General features: G+C 42.6%; 1 protein-coding gene across 1 annotated transcript in view; it reads left to right on the top strand.

The window, feature by feature from the left end:
- Positions 1 to 23,407, top strand: part of AQP8 (aquaporin 8) — a 33,985-nt gene extending 10,578 nt beyond the window's left edge. The window contains exons 3-6 of the mRNA XM_028523480.2: positions 17,462 to 17,588; positions 19,218 to 19,432; positions 20,783 to 20,917; positions 22,085 to 23,407. Of these exons, the coding sequence (XP_028379281.1) occupies positions 17,462 to 17,588; positions 19,218 to 19,432; positions 20,783 to 20,917; positions 22,085 to 22,133 (526 nt within the window). The 3' untranslated portion in view covers positions 22,134 to 23,407. The remainder of the gene's footprint in view (positions 1 to 17,461; positions 17,589 to 19,217; positions 19,433 to 20,782; positions 20,918 to 22,084) is intronic.
- The last annotated feature ends 3,866 nt before the right edge of the window (positions 23,408 to 27,273 follow it).

The raw sequence follows: 27,273 nt of genomic DNA, 5'->3' as shown, positions 1-27,273 counted from the left end.
ACTCCCATCTTTTTGGATTTTTTGGAATAGTCTGTGAAGGATAGGGGTTAGCTCCTTCTTCATTGCTTTGTAGAATTCTCCTGTGAAACCATCTGTTCCAGGGCTTTTGTGTGTTGGGAGTTTTTGGATTACTGCTTCAATTTCTTTTGTTGTTATTGGTCTGTTCAGGCTTCCTGCTTCTTTTTCATTGAGTTTTGGGAGATTATATTTTTTCTAGAAATTTGTCCATTTCACCTAGGTTTTCAAATTTCTTGGCATACAGCTCTTTGTAGTAATTTCTTACAATCCTTTGTATTTCTGTGGTATCTGTTGTAATCTCTCCTCTTTCATTTCTGATTGTGTTTATTTGGGTCTTCTCTCTTTTTTTCTTGATGAGTCTGCTTAAAGGCTTGTCGATTTTGTTTATGTTTTCAAAGAACCAGCTCTTGGATTCATTGATCCTTAGAATTGTGCTTTTAGTCTCTATGTCATTTAATTCTGCTCTGATCTTTGTTATTTCCTTCCTTCTGCTTGCTCTGGGCTGTCTTTGTTGTTGTTCCTTGAGTTCCTGTAGACGCAGGGTTGGATTGTTTGTTTGGAATGTCTCTAACTTTTTAGGAGGCCTGTATCACTGTGAACTTCCCTCTCAGGACTGCCTTGGCTGTGTCCCATAAATTTTGGGTTGTTGTGAGTTCATTTTCATTCGTTTCCAGAAACCTTTTGATTTCTTCCCTAATATCATTCTTGACCCATTCATTGTTTAATAGCATGCTATTTAATCTCCATGATTTTGAGTGTTTTTGTTTTTTTTTCCTTGGGGTTGGTTTCTAGCTTCAGTCCCTTGTGGTACAAGAAAATGCTTGGTATGATTTCAATTTTCTTGAAATTGTTGAGGCTTGTTTTGTGTCCTATCATGTGGTCTGTCTTTGAAAATGTTTCGTGTACATTTGAAAAGAATGTATATTTAGCTTCTTTTGGATGAAGGGCTCTGTATATATCAGTAAAGTCCATTTCATCAAGGGTATTGTTCAATGCCACAATATCTTTGTTGATATTTTGTTTGGAAGATCTGTCCAGTTTTGATAGTGGGGTGTTAAAATCTCCCCCTATAATTGTGTTGCTGTCCATATCTTTCTTGAAGTCCTCTAAGATTTTCTTTATGTATTTGGGTGCTCCTAAGTTGGGTGCATATATATTTACAATATTTATGTCTTCTTGATGGATTCTTCCCTTGAGTATTATGAAGTGACCTTCTGGGTCTCTCTTTATGGCCCTTTTTTGGAAGTCTATATTTCTGATATGAGTATTGCTACCCCGGCTTTTTTTTTCCTGTCCATTTGCTTGGAAGATTTGTTTCCAGCCCTTTACTTTCAGCCTGTGCAGGTCTTTTATCCTGAGGTGGGTCTCTTGTAGACAGCATATATGTGGGTCATTTTTTCTTATCGATTCAGCTATTCTATGTCTTTTGATTGGAGCATTTAATCCATTTACATTTAAGATTATTATTGATAGGTACTTACTCATTGTCTTTTATGTGAGCGTATTCCTCTCTCTCTCTCTCTTTTCCTTCCCTTCCTTAAAGCAGTCCCTTTAGAATCTGTTGCAGAGCTGGTTTGGTGGAGGTGTATTCTTTTAGACTTCTTTTGTCTGGGAAGCTTCTTATTTGGCCTTCTATCTTGATTGAGAGCGTTGCTGGATAAAGTAGCCTTGGTTGCAGACCTTTGGTTCTCATTACCTGGAGTATTTCTTGCCATTCTCTTCTGGCTTGAAGGGTTTTCATTGAGAAGTCAGCTGTTAGCCTTATTGGGGCTCCCTTGTATATTACTTCCTTTTTCTCCTTTGCTGCCTTTAAGATTCTCTCTTTGTCTTGAAATTTTGCCATTTTAATTATGATGTGTCTTGAGTTGGGCTTCTTTGGGTTCCTCTTGATTGGGACTCTCTGTGTTTCCTGGATTTGTGTGACTCTTTCTCTCATCAAATTAGCTATGTTCTCCTTCATTACTTTTTCGACTAGGTTTTCAATCCCTTGTTCTTCTTCTCCTTCTAGTATCCCTATTATACAGATATTATTACATTTCATATTGTCTTGCATTTCTCTTAATCCCTCTTCATTCTTTCTGAGCCTCTTTTCCTTTTCTTGCTCTTTCTGGTTGTTGTTTTCTACTTTGTCCTCTAGCTCGCTAATCCGATCTCTGTTTCATTGATCCTACTTTTCATTCCTCCTATTGTGTTCTTCAGTTCAGAGATTGTATTCTTCATTTCCTCTTTGCCTTTGTTGAGAGTTTCTATTTCCTTTTTCATGTTTATATAGTTTGCAGTCAGATTTATGTAGTTTCCCTCTCATTTCTGATAGCTCTTTGTGAGTTCATTGAACTTCCTGATAATCATTGTTTTGAACTCACTATCTGATGGTTGAGCTGCCTCTATTTCATTTAGCATGTTTCCTGAGGCTTCCTTGTTTCCCTTCAATTGGGAGTTGTTTCTTTGTTTTCTCATTGTTTGTGGCTTTCTTCTTGTTAGCCTCTGTTTCTTAAATTGATCTGTTCTGGTTCCCTGCAATTATGGTGTGAACTTTTGTGGTAGAATACTTGTGGGATTCAGTGGTGCAATCTCCTTCGTGTATTCTGGTGTTCACAGCTTCCCCCTCCTCTTTTTTTTTGTGTTCAGTTGGAGGAGTAAGGCAAAATGGTTTAAGACAGCAAGACAGTGTACTATGATATTTACATTAGCAACCAGTAGAGAAGAGATGGGTTATCCTTTGGCTCCTTATAGTGTTAACCGTGATCCTCCACCCCACTATCCACGTTTTAGAAAGGATGGAAAGAGGGTAAGATTCTTATTGGGGATGAAAGGATTGATAGTTGGATCTAGAAAGCTGTGAGGCTGTGGGAGGTCAGATTCTAAGGTAGGGTTGGATTAAAGATTAGTATATAGGAGTAGTGTGTAAAAGTATAGAGAGAACCCCCACAATAGTATAGTTCAGGAAATTGCAAAGTGGGGTGAGATCAGGTAGGGGTATTGAGTAGTATTTACAATTGTAAGGACTCTAGGTCTTACTAACAGTAATAGTAAAGTGACAGTCTTGTGGCAGAATCGATGAGATCCAGATAACAAAAATAAAGAGTATAGAACCTTGAGAGGTGTATTACAGATGAAGGACAGTAAATTATCAACACACTGTGACTGAGATACCAGGGGGAACCTATCAAATGACAGTTTAACCAGCCAAGCAAAGAAGATTATACAAAAAGAAAAAGAATACCAAAATATTATTAAAATAAAAGATGTCGGAAAAGTGAGAAAAAGATAATACAAATTTACAGTAACTTGCAAGATTAAAGAAAAGGAAAGAAAAGCAGAAGATGGAGTGCAGGAGAGATAAATTTGGATTGGGAAGAATATTATTAGGATGAATAGAAGAGAAACATAAGGGATTGCGAGATATAAAAATAGTAAGAATTGAAAAATAAAATGTCACATAAAACACAAGATAAAATCAATCATCCAACAAAAGCCACAAAAATCAAGCCAAACCAAACCAAACCAAACAAAATTAAAAAAAAAAAACAAAAACAAAAAACAGAAAAACAAACAAAAAAAAACTCTTGTTGGTTTCTAACTGGCCAGACCAGTTTTTCTGATCTTGCTGGCTTCAGCTGGCTGAGGGACCTTTGAAATGGTTCTCTCTCTTCCCAGCCAGATATCATCAAGTCCCTCAGGAACCCTGGGCACTCCCAAGCACACTCGTTCTCTGGAGCTCACTGCCACCTTCTTCCAGACTCTGGGGCCCCTGCAGGGTTCCAGCTCTATGATCTCAGGAGGCACCTGCAACATTTTGGGATTCACTGCGCCCTCCCTGGGAGTCGTAAAAGGGCACGCCCCTCCACTGAACTTTTGAGATTCGGGCTATAGGAAGGCACTAAGCGCCGCGTCCCTTCCAGGGTCACAGCGTGCAAGTCAAGATTCCCGATGGGGTGCACTTCCCCAGATCACAACTGCAGGCTCCGGAGACCTGAGAATGCCCGAGCCCCTGCTGGCTCTGTGTCCTCTACCGATCTGCACTTCCACCAGGCTAGGGGTGCGGGAGCTCTTCCAGGCTGCCCCTGGTTATGCCAGCTGGAGGCCCTCACTTCTCCCAGGTCTCTGGGTGGGTGTTCATAGTCCCTGGGCGATTCCCTCCCAGTCCAACTGGCCAATCTGTGCCTTCAAGCAACAAGCCCTCCCCTGGAGTTGCTCAACCCCCGTATCCAGGGGAGGGAGCAGTGACTCCCCTCTCCCGGGAGCCCCGGGCCTGGGGACTGCACAGCCCTAGTCCCCGTGCTGATCCCTAGGTCCCTTTTGTCCTGAAGCAGTCTCCTTACCATCTGGTTTTTCAATGATCACAATAATTTTTGATGCCCTGCTTTCAAAAGTGATTCGGTAACCTAGTCCACTTGCTCCGCTTCTCCACCGAACCACGAGTTTCCCTTCTCTTCACAGAAGCCGAGAAACACGCTGACTAGAGCAAAGCTTCCATCTTCCCCTCCCCAACCCTTCACTTTCAATCTGTGTCAGTCTTTTGTTCTGAGGTGAGTCTCTCTCTTTTTTTTTTATTTCAATCATTGCTCAAGTACAGTTTTCTGCCCCCTACTCCCATTCCAGCCCCTCCACCCAACCCTCCCCCCTTCCCCCCATTACCCCCCACCCTTAGTTTTTGTCCATGTGTCCTCCAAATTTGTTCCTGTAATCCCTACCCATTCCCCCCTGAAATTCCCTCTTCTCTCCCCTCTGGCCACTGTCAGACTATCCCCTATTTCAGTGTCTTTGGTTATATTTTGCTAGTTTTTTGTTTTGTTTTGTTTTGTTGTTTAGATTCCTGTTAAAGGTGATATCATGTGGTATTTGTCTTTCACTGCCTGGCTTGTTTCACTTAGCATAATGCTTTCCAGCTCCATCCATGCTGTTGCAAAGGGTATGAGCTCCTTCTTTCTTTCTGCTGTATAGAATTCCATTGTGTAAATGTACCATAGTTTTTTGATCCATTCATTTACTGAGGGGCATCTAGGTTGCTTCCAGCACCTAGCTATTGTAAATTGTGCTGCTATGAACATCGGGGTGCAAAGGTTCTTTTGTATTGGTGTTTTAGTGATCTTAGGATAGAGTCCCAGCAATGGAATTGCTGGGTCAAAAGGCAGATCCATTTTTAGTTTTCTGAGGAAGTTCCAAACTGCTTTCCATAATGGTTGTACCAGTCTGCAGTCCCACCAACAGTGCACTAGGGACCCCATTTCTCCACATCCTCTCCAACACTTGTTGTTTGTTGCTTTGTTTATGATGGCCATTCTGACTGGTGTGAAGTGGTATCTCACTGTGGTTTTAATCTGCATCTCTCTGATGGCTAGCGATATTGAACATTGCTTCATGTGTCTTTGGATTTTCTGTATGTCCTCCTTGGAGAATTGTCTGTTCAAGTCCTTCGCCCATTTTTTAATTGGGTTACTTGTCTTCTTAGAGTGGAGTCGCGTAAGTTCTTTATATATTTTGGAGATTAAACCCTTGTCTGAGGTATCATTAGCAAATATGTTTTCCCATACAGTTGGTTCTCTTTTTATTTTGATACTGTTTTCCTTAGCTGTGCAAAAGCTTTTAATTTTGATGAGGTCCCATTTGTTTATTCTTTCCTTTATGTCCCTTGCTCTAGGAGACAAGTCAGTAAAAAAGTTTCTGCGTCAAATATCTGAGATTTTCCTACCTACGTTCTCTTCTAGGACTTTAATGGTGTCATGCTTTATATTTAAGTTTTTTATCCACCTTGAATCTATTTTTGTATAAGGTGTAAGTTGGTGCTCGAGTTTCATTTTTTTACACGTAGCTGTCCAGGTCTCCCAACACCATTTGTTGAAGAGGCTATTTTTATTCCATTTTATGTTGCTGCTTCCTTTGTCAAATATTAATTGACCGTAGAGGCTTGGGTTTATTTCTGGGCTCTCTGTTCTGTTCCATTGGTCCATGTGCCTGTTTTTATGCCAGTACCAGGCTGTTTTGATTACAGTGGCCTTGTAGTATAGTTTAATGTCAGGTATTGTGATTCCTCCTACTTTACTCTTCTTTCTCAAAATTGCAGGAGCCATTCGGGGTCGTTTATGGTTCCATATAAATTGTTGAAGTGTTTGTTCTATGTCTGTGAAATATGCCATTGGTACTTTAATCGGTATTGCATTGAATGTGTAGATTGCTTTTGGTAGTATGGACATTTTAATGATATTAATTCTTCCAATCCATGAACACGGTATATGTTTCCATTTGTTTGTGTCTTCCTTGATTTCTCTCCTCAGTGTTATGTAGTTTTCTGAATACAGGTCTTTTACCTCTTTGGTTAGGTTTATTCCTAGGTATTTTATTTTCCTTTTTGCTATTTCAAATGGGATTTTTTTCTTGATCTCTGCTTCTGCTGTTTCATTGTTGGTGTACAGAAATGCCTTTGATTTCTGGATATTGACTTTGTATCCCACTGTTTTACCAAATTCATTTATTAGGTCAAGCAGTTTTTTGGTGGAGTCTATAGGATTTTCTATGTACACTATCATGTCATCTGCAAACAGTGACAGTTTTGTTTCCTCCTTTCCGATTTGGATTCCTTTTATTTCTTTTTCTTGTCTGATTGCTGTGGCTAGAACCTCCAGTACTATATTGAATAGAAGTGGTGAAAGTGGACATCCTTGTCTTGTCCCTGTTCTTAGTGGAAAAGATTTTAATTTTTGCCCATTGAGTATAATGTTGGCTGTAAGTTTCTCATATATGGCCTTTATTATGTTGAGGAATGCTCCCTCTATTCCCACTTTACTGAGTGTTTTTATCATAAATGGGTGCTGTACCTTATCAAATGCTTTTTCTGCATCTATTGATATGATCATGTGGTTTTTGTCTTTGCTTTTGTTTCTGTGATGTATTACATTTACTGATTTGCGTATATTGTACCATCCTTGCATACCTGGAATGAATCCAACTTGGTCATGGTGTATGATCTTCTTAATGTACTGTTGGATGCAGTTTGCCAGTATCTTGTTGAGGATTTTAGCGTCAATGTTCATCAGCGATATTGGCCTGTAGTTTTCTTTCTTTGTTGTGTCTTTATCTGGTTTTGGGATTAAGATGATGTTGGCCTCATAAAAAGAGTTTGGTAGTCTTCCATCTTTTTGGATTTTTTGAAATAGTCTGTGAAGGATAGGTGTTAGTTCTTCCTTAAATGCTTTGTAGAATTCTCCTGTGAAACCATCTGGTCCAGGGCTTTTGTGTGTTGGGAGTTTTTGGATTACTGCTTCGATTTCTTTTGCTGTTATTGGTTTGTTGAGGCTTTCTGCTTCCATTTTATTGAGTTTTGGAAGGTTATATTTTTCTAGAAATTTGTCCATTTCATCTAGGTTTTCAAATTTCTTGGCATACAGCTCTTTGTAGTAATTTCTTACAATCCTTTGTATTTCTGTGGTATCTGTTGTAATCTCTCCTCTTTCATTTCTGATTGTGTTTATTTGGGTCTTCTCTCTTTTTTTCTTGATGAGTCTGCTTAAAGGCTTGTCGATTTTGTTTATCTTTTCAAAGAACCAACTCTTGGATTCATTGATCTTTAGAATTGTGCTTTTAGCCTCTATGTCATTTAATTCTGCTCTGATCTTGGTTATTTCCTTCCTTCTGCTTGCTCTGGCCTGTCTTTGTTGTTGTTCCTCGAGTTCTTGTAGACGTAGGGTTAGGTTGTTTGTTTGAAATGTTTCTAACTTTTTTAGGTGGGCCTGTATCGCTATGATCTTCCCTCTCAGGACTGCCTTGGCTGTGTCCCATAAGTTTTGGGTTGTTGTGAGTTCGTTTTCATTTGTTTCCAAAAACCGTTTGATTTCTTCCCTAATATCATTCTTGACCCATTCATTGTTTAATAGCATGCTGTTTAATCTCCACGAATTTGAGTGTTTTGGGTTTTTTTCCTTGTGGTTGGTTTCTAGTTTCAGTCCCTTGTAATTGGAGAAATTGCTTGGTATGATTTCAATTTTTTTGAAATTGTTGAGGCTTGTTTTGTGTCCTATCATGTGGTCAATCTTTGAAAATGTTCCATGTACATTTGAAAAAAATGTGTATTTAGCTTCTTTGGGATGGAGGGTTCTGTAAATATCAGTAAAGCCCAGCTCGTCTAGGGTATTGTTCAATGCCACAATATCTTTGTTGATGTTTTGTTTGGAAGATCTGTCCATTTTTGATAGAGGGGTGTTAAAATCCCCCACAATAATTGTGTTGCTGTCCATATCTTTCTTGAAGTCCTCTAAGATTTTCTTTATGTATTTAGGTGCTCCTATGTTGGGTGCATATATATTTACTATGTTTATGTCTTCTTGGTGAATTCTTCCCTTGAGTATTATGAAATGACCTTCTGGGCCTCTCTTTATGGATCTTCTTTGGAAGTCTATTTTGTCAGATATGAGTATTGCTACCCCGGCTTTTTTCTCCTGTCCATTTGCTTGGAAAATTTGTTTCCAGCCCTTCACTTTCAACCTGTGCAGATCTTTTATCCTGAGGTGGGTCTCTTGTAGACAGCATATGTGTGGGTCATGTTTTCTTATCCAATCAGCTATTCTATGTCTTTTGATTGGAGCGTTTAGTCCATTTACGTTTAAGGTTATTATTGATAGGTACTTATTCATTCCCTTTTATGAACGTGTGATCCTCTCTCACTCTCTCTTTTCCTTTCTTTCCTTAAAGCAGTCCCTTCAGCATCTCTTGCAGAGTTGGTTTAGTGGAGGTGTATTCTTTTAGACTTCTTTTGTGTGAGAAGCTTCTTATTTGGCCTTCTATCTTAATTGAGAGCCTTGCTGGGTAAAGTAGTCGTGGTTGCAGGCCTCTGGTTCTCATTACTTGGATTATTTCTTGCCATTCTCTTCTGGCTTGGAGTGTTTCCATTGAGAAGTCAGCTGTTAGCCTTATTGGGGCCCCCTTGTATGTTACTTCCTTCTTCTCCCTTGCTGCTTTTAAAATTCTCTCTTTGTCTTGAAATTTTGCCATTTTAATTATGATGTGTCTTGAGGTGGGCCTCTTTGGGTTCCTCTTGATTGGGACTCTCTGTGTTTCCTGTATTTGTGTGTCTTTTTGTCTCATCAAATTAGGGAAGTTTTCCATCATCACTTGTTCAACTAGGTTTTCTATCCCTTGTTCTTCTTCTTCTCCTTCTGGTATCCCTATTATACGGATATTATTACGTTTCATATTGTCTTGCATTTCTCTTAATCCCTCTTCATTCTTTCTGAGCCTCTTTTTCCTTTCTTGCTCTTTCTGGGTGTTTTCTTCTATTTTGTCCTCTAGCTCGCTGATCCGATCTTCTGCTTCATTGATCCTGCTTTTCATTCCTTCTACTGTGTTCTTCATTTCAGAGATTGTATTCTTCATTTCCTCTTGGCCCTTGTTGAGAGTTTCTATTTCCTTTTTTATGCTGATGTAGTTTTCATTGAGTTCATTGTAGCTTCCCTGTAGTTTTTCGTAGCTCATTGTGAGGTCATTGAGCTTCCTGACAATCACTGCTTTGAATTCAATATCTGATAGTTGAATTGCCTCTGTTTCATTTAGCATTCTTTTTGAGGCTTCCTCCTTTCCTTTCATTTGGGGAGTATTTCTTTGTCTTCCCATTGTTTGTGAGACTCTTCTTGTTCACCTCAGCTTCTTATATTGATCTGTTCTGGCTCCCTCGGTTTATGATGTAAACTTCTTTAGTAGAGTAGCAGTGAGTTTCAGTGGTACTGTTTCCTTGACCCCCCAAGCTCACTGGTCTTGGGCTGTTGTTTAAGTTGGCTTTGTGTTTGCCTTTGGGTTCTGATTGTTGTTGAGTCTTTCTTTGGTGGTTCCTTCCCGCCAGCTGGTTAAATGTGGGTCACTCTGTCCACCACCTTCTATATTTTGTTGTGCTGGTGAGGGCAGGTTGTGTTGAAGCTGGTTCTTCTGTGTGTACAAGGTTTAAAGAAATCTTGTTCAGTTGTTTGTATTGGGTACTGTCTCTACTGTTTAGTTGTATTTCCAGATAAGCCCTGGATTGAGGTTTGTGTGGTTACTACTCCCTCCTTCACCTTCTTCTGCTGTTATCTGTTAGTGGTTCCTTAGTTGTTGGGTTTCCTCTTCCAGTGGGTATCCTGGTGTTCACCTCCTCCACCTATTCTTTTTTGTCATCAGATGGAGGGGAGGGCAAAATGGTTTAAGACAGCAACCGAGAATTCTATGCTATTTACAGTAGTAGCAAGTAGGGAAGATATAGGAGATCCTTTCACTATGTATAGTGTCAACCGTGGTCTTCCACCCAGCTAGCTCATTTTTAGAAAGGATGGAAAGAAGATAAGACTCTTGTTGGGGGAGGAAGGATTGTGAGTTGGATCTATAAAGCAGAGAGGTTGTGGGCGGTCAGATTCTGGGGTAAGGTGAGAGTAAAGGGTAGTAAATAGGTGTAGTGTATGAGAGAATAGAGTTAACCACTACAGTAATAGAGTTCAGGAAACTTTGAAATGGGCTAAGATTGGGGGGGGGGGGGGTGTTGTGAAGTAATTACACTTGCATGGAACAGCAGTTATTTACAATAATATTATGGCAACATTCATATGGCAGAGTCTATGAAATCTAGGTAATAAGGATATGAAGTACCGAACATTGAGTAGTATGCTTATAGGACACAGGTGAGTTAATGGACAGTAGATTAGTAATACGGTATAGAAAGAGATATCAGGGGAAAGCTGTCAGGTCATACAATAAAACCAGCCTAGCAAAGCAGGCTATACAAAAATAAGAGGGATATAAAAATATTGTTTAAAAAAAAAAAGGATGTAGGAACACTGGAAAAATAATAATAATACAAATTTGCAATAACTTGCAGGTTCTTTGTAATAGCAGAGTGACATTTATCTCACTGTCCCAGCTGTTGTGATGCCCCTTCTTTGGGTTCAACTTTGGTCTTTTCACCATTCCAGGATTTTGTCTCACTTGTAGGTATTTAGGAAAAAATTTAAAAAAGGAAAAAAAATAGAAAAGGCAGACGAAGGCAGGAAGAAGAGATAAAATTGGAGGACAGGAAGGAGGAAGGAATAAAACAAGAAATCAGGTAAGAGAGGAAAAAGAAATCAAAAGAGAATAAAAACAATAAAACTTAAAAAATTAAAAATTGTTAAAAAAATAGAATCAAATTAAAAAGTCTCTTGATTTCAAAGTGGCCAAACCAGTTTTTCTGCTCTTGCTGGCTGAGGCAGTCTGAAGGATGACTTGTTTGGCTTTTCTTCCTAGGCCCGTGGGGTTCGCACTGGCTCCGCGGCCCGTCCGCCGCCCGGCGCGACCCGCGCGACCCTCGCTCCCCGTGCTCCGGTGAGCGGGCACGGCCCGTCTGCGCCTGCACGGCCGTTTGCCGCACGCCGGTGCCCCCGCGGGCGGGCGCGGCCTGTCCGCAGCCTGCGCGCTCACAGCTGGGGAGCAAACAGGCCAGAGCCACTGATCACTTCAGGAGAATTCCCCAAACAGTGTCTGTGTCCATTCACTCCTTCCTCTTGGGAAATTCCTCCCGATCGAGCCTGCCGCTCTCCAATGGCCCGGTTTCTCTCACCACCAAAGCTCCAGCCAGAACGGTGACCCTGGGAGTCCGGGTCCGCAGCGCGACTCGGCTCTGGCGTTCACCGCCTCCAAAGCTGCTCGCCACCCGGTGTGCCCGCCAGCACCTGGACTCCTCCCAGAGCCGCCCAGACCTTGCTCGGCTGGGGAGGGAGCAGCCGACCTGGCTCTCTCCCACTAACCCTACGGCAAACCCAGCCGCGGCCCCCGGGCCTGGGGCTGCAGCCCCGGTACCACACGCCTGTCCCGGGAGCCTACCTTGATGCAGCGATCTGTTCTTTGTTCTTTCGGTTTTGCCACAATCCTTGGTCCTCCGTTCTCAAAAATGCTGAAATATGTTGGTTGCTTGCCTTTCCACTCCAAAGATCGGTCAGGACTCTCCCCTGAGCAGAGGAAAGCCAAATCTGGTCCTTCCTACTCCGACGCCATCTTAGATCCCTCTGAGGTGAGTCTCTTGTAGGCAGCATATGTGTGGGTCATGCTTTCTTATTCATTCAGCTATTCTATATCTTTTGATTGGAGTATTTAATCCATTTATGTTTAAAGTTATTGTTGATAGGTACTTATTCATTGCCATTTTTTCATGCTTGTGTTCCTCTCTCACTCTTTTCCTTCCTTTTCTTGAAGCAGTCCCTTTAGCATCTCTTACAGAGATGGTTTGGTGGAGGTGTATTCTTTTAGATTTCTTTTTGTCTGGGAAACTCCTTATTTGGCCTTCCATTTTAATTGCGTCTTGCCAGATAGAGTAGTCTTGGTTTCAGCCCTCCAGTTTTCATTACTTGGAATATTTCTTGCCATTCTCTTCTGGCTTGGAGTGTTTCCATTAACAAGTCACGTGCTAGTCCTATTGGGGCCCCTTGTATGTCACTTCCTGTTTCTCCCTTGCTGCCTTCAAGATTCTCTCTTTGTCCTTGAATTTTGCCATTTTAATTGTGATGTGTCTTGAAGTGGGCCTCTTTAGGTTCCCCTTGATTGGGACTCTCTGTGTTTCCTGGATTTGTGTGACTTTTCTCTCATCAAATTAGGGAAGTTTTCCATCATTACTTTTTCAAAGAGGTTTCTATCCCTTCTCCTTCTGGTATTCCCATTATATGGATATTATTGTTTCAAGTTTTCTTGCAGTCTCTTACCACCTATTCATTCTTTCTGAGGATCTTTTCCTTTTCTTACTCTATCTGGGTATTTTTTTCTATCTTGTCCTCCAGTTCACTGATTCATCCCCTGCTTCATCCAGTCTTCTTATAATTCCTTCTAGTGTGCTTTTTATTTCCTAGATTTTATTGTTCATTTCTTCCTGATTATTGTTTCTATTTCATTTTTCATGCTGTCATAGTTCTCACTCAGTTCCTTGTAATTGTCTGTGAGTTCCTTGAGTATCTTTATAACCATTATTTTGAATTATGTATCTGATAGTTTGGTTACCTTTATTTCATTTAGCTCTTTTAGTGGAGAGTTCATTCCTTTTGATTTCATATTGTTTTTTTTTTTGTCTCCCCATTTTAGGTGACTCTTAGGTGTTTGTTTCTGTGCTTCCTGATGTTTCACTTTGCTAGCTGTCTTTGTAGGGTGAATTTTTATGGTAGGAATTGTATGTGGTTCAGTGGTGTGTTCTTTTTAATCTCCTTTTCTGGATGCTCTAGGTTTTCCCATTCTTCTGTTTGTGTGAGCTCTCTTGTTGTACTTGGGCTTTTACTTTTTGGTGGTTCCTTTGGTGGTGGTGTCTCTCCTCCAGCAGGTATAACGATGTTCACAGCTCCTACCTATTCTTGTATGTGATCAGTGGCAGGAGATAGGCAAAATGGATTAAGACAGTGGGAGAGTATTTTATGGGATTTAAAGTACCAGCAAGTAGAGAAGCGATATGTAATTCTTTGGATAAGTATAGCATTAAATGATATTTTACCCAACCAGCCACATTTTATAGAAGGTGAAAGAGGGATAAGATGCTTGTTAGAGGGGAGGAAGATTGTGAGCTGAAGCCAGAAAATAGAGCTCTTATGCAAGGTTAGATGATGAGATATAGTGAGATTAAAGGATAGAAAGTAGGCATAGTGTAAGAGAGAATAGAGTTAACCACAACAATAATAATGATCAAGAATTAGTGAAGTGGGCTAAGATCAGGGAGGGTTGCTGTGTAGTAGTGCAGTTGTATGGAACAACAATTATTTATAATAGTACTGGAACAACAATAATATGACAAGAAATATATGATTTGGATAACCAGAATATTAAGTACCTGATCAAGAGTTGTGTGTTGTTGGAACATGGGTGAAGTGAAAGAAGGAAAATTAAAGTAGAATAAAGAGAGAATAAGGAAAACCAGCCAAACAATGCAATTAAACATAGAAATAAAACAAGGAAAACTAAACACAAGGAAGAGAAATAAAAAAACAACAACTAATAAAATAAAAGTGGTAAAAATAATGAAATAATAATAATAATAATAATAATAATAATACACATAAACAATAAAATGCCAGCTCTATGGGATAGCAAAGTGACATTTGTCTCAGTTTCTCAATTTTTGGACTTAGCCTTGTGCTCCCCCTTTGGATCTGTCTCTGGACCCTTTGTAACTCCAAGTCTTATTGTCCACTTGGGGGAGGGAAAAAAAGGAAAAAGAAGAGAGAGGAACAAAAATAAGCCTCGTGCTGACTTTAAACCTGTTCAGGGAGTTCTGCTGGTCTTCCTAGATGCCACAGGAAGAGTGGGGCTAGGCTTTGCTTTTCTCCCTTCCTATGGGTTTGAGAGGATGGGGACCAGGTCTGGGCTGCAATATTCACAGCTGTGCAGCCTCCTGCCCAGGTCGTCCTTGAGCTGCCAGACTCTAATTAGCCACTCAGTCTCTGGGCACACAGCATGAATCAATCTTGGGTGTGCTGTCCCACTCAGCCATTTAGCCTCTGGGTGCATCATGAGACCAGCTTGGGCGTGGTTCCACTTAGCCACTTAGTCTCTGGTCATATGCAGCTCAAATCACACTTGGGGGAAGCCAGCTACTGCTTGAGAGTTCCTTAGAAAGCAGCTGCCCTCCATTCTTAACAAGCACATGGCTTTTCTCATAGCCCAACTTTCCAACCAGTCCGGAGACTGAGTCAGGGTCCAACACAGCCCAACTCCTCCCTTCTCCAGGTGTGACCTGGCACCTCAGTTTCTCTGGTGCAGGTGTCTACAGTCCCAGCAGATGTGTACTACCTCCATGTGTCTCCCACTTTGTCTCTATTCCCCTCAGTGACTTCCACCATCCAGGTCCCTCCTGATATGGGGCTGCCCTCCCTGCTCTGGTTGGGGAGGGAACTGGTGATTTAACTCTCCTCCCCGTATCCTGTGGCAGGTGCCAGGCAGGGGGCTGCAGTAGCCTTGATCCCCAGGCTGGTGCAGATCCCAGGGACCTTACCATCCCAGTGCAATCTCCTCACTGCCTGTTTTTCAATGTCCTCTGCAATTTTTGGCCTCCAAACTTCATATAAGCTGGGATTCCATTGGCTGTTGACTCTGTTCCTCAGAAGATTAGCTAGGTGTTCCAGCTGGGCACAGGGAGAACTGGGCTCCACTCCCACCTACCTCACCGTCATCTTCTCCCCCCTCATAGAGATGTTATTGTTCACAAATTAAACAGATCTAAGTTCCTTAAAGCAAGGGCTAGGCTTGCTCCTCTTTTTATTAACCAAGGTGCCACAAAAATGTCTCATACACAAGAGGTGTACACTGTAAGTCTGCTGAATATAAGTAAATCCAACAAATATTTATTCAGCACCCACTGTGCACCAGCCACTGACTTTGAGGTTGCTCAGTGGAACCAAGGTAAGATATGTAAAACACCCAACACTTCACCTGGCGCATAGTAGGTATTGAATGGATATTTGTTGAGCACATAAGGAATGAATAAACTCAGTGTCTTGATTGTGTTATTGTTAATGAATACCTAGTTTGTCCTGGGAATTTGTATGGTATCCCAGATAGCCTACCCCTCTCCGGTTTGAGCCATACTCTGAGTAAGTTTCTCTCACTGTTTGGGCCAGGTGAGATGGTGGAGGAGAGGCTGATGGCTGGAGAAAAAGGCTTTAATTCTGCAGTCTCCCATGGAAGGCCCCCCACCCTACTTCATCTCTGCTTTGGCGGAGCTCAGGCTGAACTTGGTAATGGATCCAAATGGAGGCCACACTGATCTGGCTACCCTCTGCCCACCTGAGTCTGAGCTACACCTTGGGCTTCCAAGTCATGCAGGAAGCTCATTCAAGGGCCTCTGCACAGATTTGGATCAGATGAGGTGGGTTGCTTGTACCAAGACATCAGCATGTTGGACAAAGTCCTTTCGTCCAGAGCCAAGTTCCTCTGTTCAGTCTTTGTTTGATACCTTGTATCTGCTGAGGCCAGATCCACTGTGGGCTCTTAACATCTTGGGGTCACTTTTCTTCTTATGAGGGTGTCCATTCCACTCCTTGCACCAGAGGAATTTAATGGGCCATCCTCTGAAGATAGCAAGACTAAATGGGATGCTGACACAGGTAGGAGGGTGTTGGGGGCCTGCTGGCTCTGAGTCCTCACTAGTTGAGCATCTTGGTGGAAAGGAAGGCTCTTTACCCATGGCCAGTGGAGAGGCCAGCCAACCTGAACCTGCCCTTTGGCCCTAGGTTTGACATTGTCTACCCATCCATCCCCTTCACATCCCAAACTCTAGATCCCAATCCCAAACCCTATTGTGAACTTCTAACCTCTCTCCTGATTCTCAATGCCACATCCAACCTAAAGCTCTACTCTCTATTTTATCTTCAACACTAATTACACATTCAGCCCCCAAACAGGGGTTTTCCAAACTTTTAGATATAGAGAACAGATTGGTGTTTGCCTGAGGCATGGGGTGGGGGTGAAATGGGTGAAGGGTGTCACAAGGTAAAAACTTCCAGTTATAAAATAAGTAAGTTCTGGTATGGTGACTATAGTGAATAATACTATCCTGTATACTTGATAGTTGCTGAGAGAGTAGGTCTTAAAAAATATCACAAGAAAAAAATTCTGTATGTGTGTTGACAAATGTGAACTAGATTTATTGTGCTGATCATTTTGCAATATATACAAATATTGAATCATTGTATTGTTCACCTGAAACTAAGATGTTATTTGTCAATAGTACCTCAATAAAAACAAAATAGGATTTTTATTGGTTGAGCAGTTCAACCAACCAAGATCATTTGTTCAAGGCTCAGTTACCATATTCTGCCATGTGTAATGTGTACTTTTTTGCCCCAATTTTTGAGGTGATAACGAGGATGTACATTACACATGGGTGGTACCTGAAATACCTTGTATCTGTTCTTGTGTTTTGTAATTATTTATTACATAAAATATCTTATACCATAATATATTAAAAAACAAATGCTAAAATTCCTTTATAATAAAAAAACAAATATTTTTTCATTTATTTAAATATAAATAAATGAAAAGTTGAATTAAAAATTAAAACAAAGGACTTTTTTCCTAAAAGTTTGGTCCAAAATCTTGAGTGTGCATTATATATGGGAGCGTATTATACATGGCAAAAGATGGTACTTACAAGGGGAAAGAAACCAGGATGCCTCTCTTAGGCTACTAATTTGGAGTCTGAGGTCTCATTCTAACCTGTGGCCACATCTCTGAAGGGCTGGAAGGGGTCTCTGAGGGAGTCTGGAAGGAGATGAGGTGCTCTTCCTCTGTGTATACTGGGGCATCCAGAGACTGGGCTGCTCTCCCCTCCTGGGCTCCAGCAAGGTCCCTAGCCCCACTAGTGCCTCTTTCTACTTGGGCTGAGCCCTTGCCTGACTAGCAGGGCAAGGACAGCCTAGATGGCTTGTTGGGATGCATACCCTTGGCCACAGCCTGAACCTTGACCTTCTGCTTCTGTGACTGACAGCGGTGGACACTTTAACCCTGCCGTGTCCCTGGCAGCCATGCTGATAGGAGGTCTTAACCTGATGATGCTCCTTCCCTACTGGATCTCCCAGCTGTGTGGAGGGCTGATTGGGGCCACCCTGGTCAAGGTGGGTAACCCCCAGTGGCAGGCTAGGCTGGTGGTTTCTGCTCTAATGGGGCTGCTGGGGGCAAGGAGGGGGACTGTCAAACTTTTCTTGTATTTTCCAGTGGGACTGGGTGGACCCTTCTCTACTCGGGTGGGGGATACTCCAAGGGCCTTTGATTCACTACAAACCCACCTATTGTCTTCATGTCTGGACAAACCAGGAGAGATCAGGAAGCAGAATTCAGGACTAGAAGTTTTTCTTCCCAAGTTCATTTCTGGCTTTGGAGTGGATTTGCTAGTTCTAATATTTTTTCTCATGTTCATTCATTCATTTGTTCATTCACTTGTTCATTTATTCTACAAATGTCTCAGTAAGCACTAACTGGGATACATGGTAAATATGGTTATTCTTGAAAAACTCTTGAACTGACTTACTTATCTGTGTATTCTCCAGCTTGCCCCCACTCCCATTTAAACCAAGTTCTCTGCCTTTGAAGGAAGTTAATATTCAATTTATGTTTGGAATCCTCCCATCCCAACAGGAAGTCTACCTCTTCCTTTTTGTCCTGGAATTTTCAGAGCTCTACACATAACTCCATGGGTGGATGCCCTCCCTCCTTCCTTCCCTCTTTCCTTCCTGCATCTCTTCTCCCTTTCATTCTTTCTTTCTTGCTTGCTGCCCTGAAATGTCAGTTCAACCAGGACGTTCAAGATGTAGGCCTTGTATGGCACGTGTGTGAGTGGGGAGTGTAGTGGTGGGGGAGGGGCCGCCCTGTTAGCCTGGCTGGGCCTGTGGCTCTAAGCTCGGGGCCATTGTAGACCTTAGTTTCAAAGTCCATTATGCTCTCTTCCCTGCCCTGGTCTCCCAATGCCCCCATTCAAAACCCTGTTCTCTGCCTGTACCTTTCTGCTCTGATCCTTGGTGAAAAGCAGTTTTCAGACTGCCTCTGGTTGGGCCACTTGCAAACTTGTCAAACCTGACAGTGATTGGTACAAAGCAGTAGTTGCCACTCACTAAACGCACCCTCTCTGCCAAGCACTCTACATATCTTCTCTCATTTCATTTCTCAACAATTTCACAAGTCCTTAGAGGACGCTCACTCCCTGGGGACAGAGCTATTATTATTCCCATATAGAAGAGGAAATGGAGGCACAGAGAAGTCGGTAACTAGCCCAAGTTCAGATGAGCTGCTGAGCAGCAGGGCCGGATTTGGGTTTGGGATCCAGAACCTTGTCTGCTCTGCTGTCTTCCCGCTCCAGGAGCTGTGATGACCCCTGAGGCTGATTTCTCTGAAACCAATGGAGCTTAAGCCTCAAGCTTCCCCTTGCCCCTTATATGGGCTGGCAATGTGTTGACCTGGTCATGTGTGTTTGTGAAATTTGTAAAATATGGTATTTTTATATTTTCTTTCTGAAGGAGGTTCATCTAAGTTACATAGGTTTGAGACCTACTGGAGCCACCACTGGTCATCCCCATTTACAGATGAGCAAAATCAGGCTCAGAGGAGTTCAATAGCTCACACATTGCCATATGGCAAAAACGAGTGGAGTGGGATCACTAATGGTCAGGGTATGTTCTTGTGGGTTCCTCCCCTCGGATCCTGGCCACCTCTTCACCCTCACTGTGGGGCTGAGTGGCTTCTCTCCGCAGGTGGTGAGTCCAGAAGAGAGATTCTGGAATGCATCTGGGGCAGCCTTTGTGACAGTTCAGGAGCCAGGGCAAGTGGCGGGGGCAGTGGTGGCAGAGATTGTCCTGACTGTACTGCTGGCACTGGCTGTCTGTATGGGCTCCATCAACAAGAAGATACAGGGCCCTCTGGCCCCATTCTCCATCGGCTTTTCCATCACTGTGGATATTTTGGCAGGGTGAGTGTCCCTTGGCTATGGGACTGGAGTCCTTGGCCCTGAGCCCAGCCTTGGCTCTGGAGGTGGAGCCTGCAGAACTTACTTGAGGGACATAGACTCAGTGCCAATGGGGGCCAGGAAGGTAATACAAATGGGGGAAATGGGCTGGCATTAGGCAGACAATAGGGAGTGGTGAGGACTGTGGTATCTTTGGAGGTACCACTATTCACCTTTGGGAATGTATTGCTATGTGAGAGTGTGAGCCTGGAGGGAACCTTTTAATTTCATTCCAAGAAAGTCAGAAAACTGGATTTTTATGTGAAATTATTTTTGTAGTATCAGTAAAACATTTCTGCAGGATGTATTTGTCCATGTTGAGCTCGTTAGTGTGTTTGGAAGGGGATTAAAGAGATAAGGTTGGGTGAGGTGTTATTTCTTTCATTTTATGTAAGTGGAAACTGAGGTTCAGAGAAGACAGAAGTAACTTACTGAATTTGCAGCAGCACGTTAAGTGACGGATCTGAGACCAGAGCCCAAATCTCCTGCTAAAGAGGATGAGGGAGCCCCTCCCTACTGTCCAGCTCTTTCTTTTCTCTTTGACACAATTTCCTGGCTCTGCCCTCCAACTCCATTTCATTCTTGGGAGCAGGAAGGAGAAGCCAGAGAGGATCTGTTGAACGTGTGTGGAAAGCTGTGGCGATGCTTTGCTGCCCCCTAGTGGCTATCGTTTTCCTTGCATGCTCATTCTCATGGCTACTCGATGCAGGGTCTGGTGAGGGACCCAGTCTGCAGAACCCCAACTTGAGTGAATGGGACAAAGATTTAGATTCCAGAAATAGAGAGGTGCACCTGGGCCACAGTCTCCCCATAGGAGGTACTAGGACAACTAGATTTAACACCTGTACATACATTATATGTGAGACATGGGCTATATATGTGCTTTCTCACTATCCATGAGATAGATATTTTCACCTCAACTGAAATACAGAAAGGTTAGACAAAGGTCACGCAGTTAGAGACAGCTGGTTTAGGTTTTGAATCTAGGTCCACTTGATTCCGAAGTTCACATGATTGACAACTGCTTGACTTTGCTTTATCAACTTTGGAGGGAAAATCTACCTTTTTTCTCTTCCCACCATCCCCGAGCAGGCACTCCTCCTGGAAATTCTTCTAGAAGGGCATGTGCAGAGTGGAAGGCTGTAAACCCAATCCTAATAGCCTCTTTACCTGTGTCTTCTTTGGAAGCCTCTAGAACCCCATGATAAGGAAGTTTTTGGGGAGGTGAGTGACCTAGGCCTAGTTGGGGAAAGGAACCTGAAGTGAGTAGGTGCCTGGCTGGAATCCTGGTGACATGTGGCTGGGTGTTTGCAGGGGTACTATATCTGGAGCCTGCATGAATCCTGCCCGTGCCTTTGGACCTGCTGCGGTGGCCAACCACTGGGACTTCCACTGGATCTACTGGCTGGTCCCACTCCTGGCCAGCCTGCTTGTGGGAGTGTTTATCAGGTAGGAATGTGACACAGGGTCACTATCTGATGGCCACCTGGTGATAGTTCCCATGGTGTCCAAGGCTAGAAGACTAGGATTTCACTTGGGTTTGTAGAAGAGAAGAGGAAGCCTTATTCAGAGGCAAATATTATGATTCTGGAAGCTTTGATTGCGAGTGACAGAAATCCATCTCAACACAACATAAGTCATACAGGAGAATTCATTGGCTTACATAATTGAAAAATACACAGGTAGCACTGGTTTCAGGTAGGTGCCCAAACAATGTCTCAGGACTCAGCCTTTCTCATAGACTCTGTCCTCTGTGTTGGCGTCATGCTTAGGCAGGCTCCCCAGTAGAGGCAGAGATGCTTACCAGGTGCAGAGGAAATAGAGCAACAGCTGTAGCTGATCTTGGGTCTGATGTTCACTGTTTGGACTAGCCCATCTGGGTCATACCTACCTCTGAATCAGTCACTGTGGACATGGGGTCAGGCACTCCTACTGGCTATATTTGGACCATAAGCCTAATCCTGGATTTGGGGCATGGTCCAAGAGTAGAGATGATGTCCAACTCCAGGAGGCCCTACTCATATACAAAACTATGAACATAGTGCCCCCATGAGCATGCACATCAGGGATGTCATTTACATAAAATACAATGTGGACAATGTTTTGTAGATTTCTGTAATGGATAACAAGGTGATGTTACCAGAGGGATAATATCTACTTGACTGCTTCTCCTTGGGCAATCTTTTTGGGAGCCTCCAGTATCTGCAGGGTCCTGTTCTTCCTGCTCCAGGTTGTGCAGGGATAGGGTCTAGATTTGATACATGCTGAGTCTACCTCCTGCTGTCTTGGGAGAGGATAGTTATTGGGCTGGGCTGATCTAGAATCCCTGCATCACCACTACTTGGCAGTGTTGGCTGAGCCTATGGATTAGTGAGAAGCGCCACTGATTATTCTTTCTGCTGCTTTCATAATAGCAGGGATGAGCATCTTTAGGAAAAGGACTGGACACTAAGCAGAAAAGGGTTTCTCCCTCTCCCCAAGGGGATCCAATCATTGAGGTTGGGAAGGCTCAGGAAGGCATCTCTCTGGAAAACTCTGGGCCTGGAGATGTTGATGAAGGGCTCAACATCTCTCTCTCAGGGGCTCAGAGACCTCACTGGGCCACTGTTTTTGTAGGTTCTTTATTGGAGATGGGAAAACTCGCCTCATCCTAAAGGGATGCTAAACTGAGACGGTGGACTTCCTGCTGCCCTGGTGCCCTCAGCAGACCGATCCTGGCCTGCAGACAGGGCAGCTGCATTTCCTATTGTTGCACAGACCCAGAGGAGCAACCAACTTCTTCCCCAGACTGAGGCCTTGCTTCTCAGATGGACAGACTGCTACTAGGTCCTGAGAGTGCTGTAGGTTCTGGGAATTCCCCTGTGCTCATCAGAGCCCTCAACCTGGGGAACATGTAGCTAGCATGTATCAGAAAGACAGTCCCAGGAACAGAGAAGCAGTTGGAAAAGGGGGCTCTCTCTATATAGCAGTTCACTTCCCCATCCCCTTATTTGGTCCTCTTGTGCCCTGAGTCCTCTGTTACAGAGAAGCCTTCTGTTCTATTTCCTTGCTTCCTGAGCTTCCAATCTAGCTTTGTAATTAATAGTCTCATATTTCTTTTCACATGCCCATTGGCTTGCCTTTCATTTCAGAAATGGGCACTGCTGGGGAGGAAGAAAATTCCAGGTTTGATCTTGTTTATCCAGAGTCTAGTTAAGGCTTGAGTCCAGCTTAGTATAAGTATTTAGGGTGCAGGCCAACTCAATCTGTCTCCCATGTAGCCAGACCCATTGGAACTCTGTCTGGAGCTCAGAGACCAATCTAGAATCCAGTTTGGATGCTAGTAAGAATCAATTCTGGATCACAGATCTCAGGACCCTGCTGAAAAGCCCACTGCAGTCTCTGGGTCTGGGTTAGGATCCAGACCTGTTCAGAACATGGATTGGCCCACTCGCTACACTCCAGATGGGGATGAGTTGTGGGTGTGGGGTGGGTCAGATCTGCAAAGATTTCCTGAAGAAATAGATAATGTGGCATAATACACATGTGTTCCTCGGGAAGGACATTTGGATGGAAGATGTGAGTATACCGATAAAAAAGAATAAAAAAGGATAAAAAGACATATTCTAAACATCGCCCCTTGTAAGTAGAGGGTGTATCTTTTCTGTAAGAATCTATGCATTATTTATGGAAGATGGCCATTCTCAACAACAAACAAAAAGCTCACCCAGTTCTACAAGATGATCAAAATACTTGCCTGAGAAAAAAATAAAATGTTCACTGGAGAAAAATCACCCATATAATAAGAGACTGCCTACTGAGAAATGGATACTATGTGCCCAAACATCCAGGACATTTTTGGAGAAAAAGAGAAAGACAAATATGAATAACAACCACAAACCTAAAGAAAAGAAAAATGGAGGAAATAATATGATAACATCAGAAACAACCAAATTAGAACACCCATAAAGAGCAAAGAATATTGAAAGTTACCGTTTCTTTTGGTGAAATAAATAATGAAATAAGCCTTTGGTAAACTAGTAACAGAACAGTTATATATGCGTACATGTGTGTAGCTAACATTTATTGTGTTTACGTGCCCAGCACTGTGTAGAATTCTTTCCATGCATTATATCATTTCTTCCCCACAACAGTCTGTAAGGTAGGGTAGTGTCCTACTATTTGGGTTGAATAGTGTCCCCCCCAATTCATGTCCATTTGGAACATAAAAATGTGACCTTGTTTGGAAATAAGATCTTTGTGAACATAATTGAGGAAGCGTCAATTAAGGTGAGATCAGACTGGGTTAGGGTGGGCCCTAAATCCAATGTGCGTCCTTATGAGAGACAAAAAGGACACACAGTGATACAGAGAAGGAGGCACGTGGAGAAGGGTGGTGGCTACATGACAGCACTAGGAGACACCAAGAGCTACAAGGGGCAAGGAAGGATTTGCCCCAATGTCCCTTGGAGGGAGCATGGCCCTGCTAACACCTGGATTTCAGACTTCAGACCTCCAGAACCATGAGATAATAAATTTCTGCTGTTTTTACCAAGTTTGTGGTATTGTTAAGCTGGCCTCAGGAAACTAATACAGGTAGGTAACTCTTATTCTTCCCATTTTCCAGAGGAGCAAATGGAGGTTCCAAGAGATGACATCATCTAAAATCTCACAAGTAGAAGGAGCCAAATTTTTTTTCACACTTTTCCAATAAGTATTTATTATTAGTTAAGCTATAATTCAGGATTCTAGGGTAGGATGTACCCAGGTGCCCCTTCACCTCCCTGGGAGAAGGATGAGGACAGAGGACAGGTGGGATACAGCTAGTTTAGATTTTCCTAGGAAACATATCTTCTTCCCAGCAGTCATCCCAGGCTGAAAACCAGGATATGGGGCAAAGGGACTGGCATACATGCTGGTACCATTTGCACATGGAACCATCACCCCCTTTAGCAGTCATTGCCTTTTCACAGCGGTGGAATTTTGGGTAGTTTTGCCAGTAATTTCAGGTCTGGTTCTGGTTGGGGGAGCAGCTGTCAAAAGGGTAGTCTTGTAGTTCTTGATTTTAGTCTTGAAGTCTTCTGCCATGTTGTTGGCTCCCTGATGCTGCTTGCAACTCAATGTGACCCCCAGCAAAGATGCCTCCATTTGGCCTGAAGGAGCTAAAATTTAAGATCAGGTATTTTTCACTGCAGGTCGAGGACCTTTGTAATCACATTTTACTGTTTCTGAATAAGGGACAATATGTCCCTTGCCTTGTCTTCTAATTGCTTGTTTGTCCCCATTAAGAGAAAAACAGACAGACATGCATCATAACTCCTTTCACTCCTAACTTCTCACTCCATGGATTTGAAGTCCTGGCCTCCCTGTCAAGTTCTAGACCATGAGCTCTCAAGAGGAAATTCAATGATAATTCATCTTTGTGACTACATTTGGCTTAGTGCTTCCTACATTGAAGGGACTAAGTACTCGTTGACTGAAAGAATGCACAGGCTGGTCCCAGTGAATCCCAAATTCATTCTGACCCTACAGAGTAGAATCCAGAATTGACCCATATCTCCTAAGTTCACCTCTATTGCACCTCCCATCTTTTCAAGAACAAGGAATTCTGTGAAATTTTAAAATGTTAGAGCTGGAAACTCTATAGTAGCAGTAAAATGTAGTTGCTATGAGTTTAGATTCTGAGAAAGATACAAATTTAAAGCTCAAACATTCACTCTTTTGCTGTATAAACTTGAGAAACTATTTATCAATAACTCCTCTCAGCCTCAGTTTCCTTGTCTGTAAAATGGAAATGTTGCCTCAGAATATTTGTGTGAATTAAATAATACGTTTGTAAAGCATGAGCATATATAGTACATTGTGAGTGGACAATGTATCAGCTCTTATATTCATTGTTACTATAATCAATGGTTTTGCAACCTGCAGGTATCAGAATCAGGGCAAGTGGGTAGAATTTCTAAATGCACTTGGTACAAATATATTTTCTCAATCAGCTACCCCCATAAGGCTCTTTGGGCCCCTTGATGGGCAAAGCTTGGGAAGCACTCATGCTATCCAACCCCAAAACCAAGAAAGGCTGAATAAATCGACTATAATCACAGAGTGACCTAATGGCAGAGCTGGACCAGGATTTTGGACAGTCTAGTGTTCTTCCTACTGCAACAGGCATGTCCTGCTGTAGACCTTTGGGGTGCAAGTACTGACTTCTTCCCTATTGCTACAATTAGCTTGAGTCCTCACATGTCATAATGCTGGGAAGCCTGGTATAAAACTCTTGTACCTCTCCCTCACCAGATCTTCCAAGAACTCTTGAGAGCTTACACAATCCAAAAAGGGGAACATACCAATCTTTTACTCTCATGTAATTTTTTACTTTGTGCCCTGTATGCTGCCATTTGCCTCTGTCTCATGGTACTGCCATTGGAGTGGTCCTCTGATGTGTGTGCTATTGCTAAATTGCACTTTTGACCAGGCTGGGGGGGCGTTTCCTTGAAAGAGGAGTCCTTTACTAACAGTTCCACAGCTTCCATGCCAAGCACACCCACATGCTCTCCAGACTCTGTGGTGTATCTAAGCAACCCTTAAGGCTGAGGTCTTTCAAGCCTGCCTCCTCCCTCACCCCTCTACCCACACTGCCATTCTCCTCCAGAGTTCTATCACCTCAGGGTGGGTTTAGACATTGGCCTCTCTTGGAACCCAAAGCTGTTTTCCCTTCTAGTCCCACCCATTGTGGAGTTTGGAGGGTATGACTAGTCATGTTCATTTAAGTGCTTGGAACAGAAAAGCATTCATTCTCTTCCCTTAATTTTTTAATTGGTTTATAGGAATTGAAGATTTGTGGCCCTTAAAGATTTAGTCTCTCATCTAAATCCCAACCTGAGTCAGTTCACAGACCTCAATCTCTAATACAGGTAGGTCAGTATTCTTGTGGGAGAACTCAGATAGGACATCATATATATTAAGAGCCTTTATCACAGCTTTCCTCCTAAAGGTGATGGCTGTTTACTCAGTGAAAATATAGGAAGCTTACAGGGGCTCTCAAATACTGTCTGAGAAGTTATGATTCTTGAGAACTTTGGGTATTACTGCAGTCTGCTGCAAAGAGTAGAAGCTTATAAAGTCCAGGTGGGAGATGCACTTTGTCTGGAATCTATCTCATGTTTTGGTGACCCACCCTGTGGTTCCTCCAGTTCATGTGTATAGTGGAAATACATGCTCAGCAAGTAGCAAAATTTCTACATTGATTTTAAGAGTTGGAATCGTTCTGGAAAAAAGACTAAGTGGAAGCCAGTGGAACTCTTTATATCAAAATAGTAAGTGAAGAGGAATACTGTATACCTTTGGGGGAAATTGTGGGGTCTAGTTCCACCATAAAAGGCTGTGGGGTGAGTGCATCCTCCAGATACACGCAAGGTATGAACCCAAGACTAATCCCACCCTAGAATTAGATCCAACCATTATTTGAGACAATGGCAATGGCCACTATTGGAGGATAGCTGCACAGGAATGGCTGTGGACTCACAAAAGATCCCACTAGTTGTGGGGGAGAACAGTGAACTGGAACAAGACTGAAATTCTTTAGCTACTAGGATTAGCTTTATTACCTCTTAGACAAGTTCTCTTTTCCCTTAATAAAGGATATCCTTCAAATTATGGAGAAAACCAATGGGAGTCATTTATTGCAGACATTTATTTCACATATACGTTTTTAAGAAGATACATCTAAGTGAACATCAATACAAAAACAATGAATAGAGAGACACATACTTGGAATACATTCAGACTGAGGTAAAGGCTTGTAGCCATACAAGTCACTTGGACAC

Source organism: Phyllostomus discolor, chromosome 3, assembly GCF_004126475.2.
Source record: "Phyllostomus discolor isolate MPI-MPIP mPhyDis1 chromosome 3, mPhyDis1.pri.v3, whole genome shotgun sequence".
In the NCBI taxonomy this organism is placed as follows: domain Eukaryota; kingdom Metazoa; phylum Chordata; class Mammalia; order Chiroptera; family Phyllostomidae; genus Phyllostomus; species Phyllostomus discolor.
Note: the sequence above shows the minus strand (reverse complement) of the source record. Positions and strands in the feature narration are given on the sequence as shown.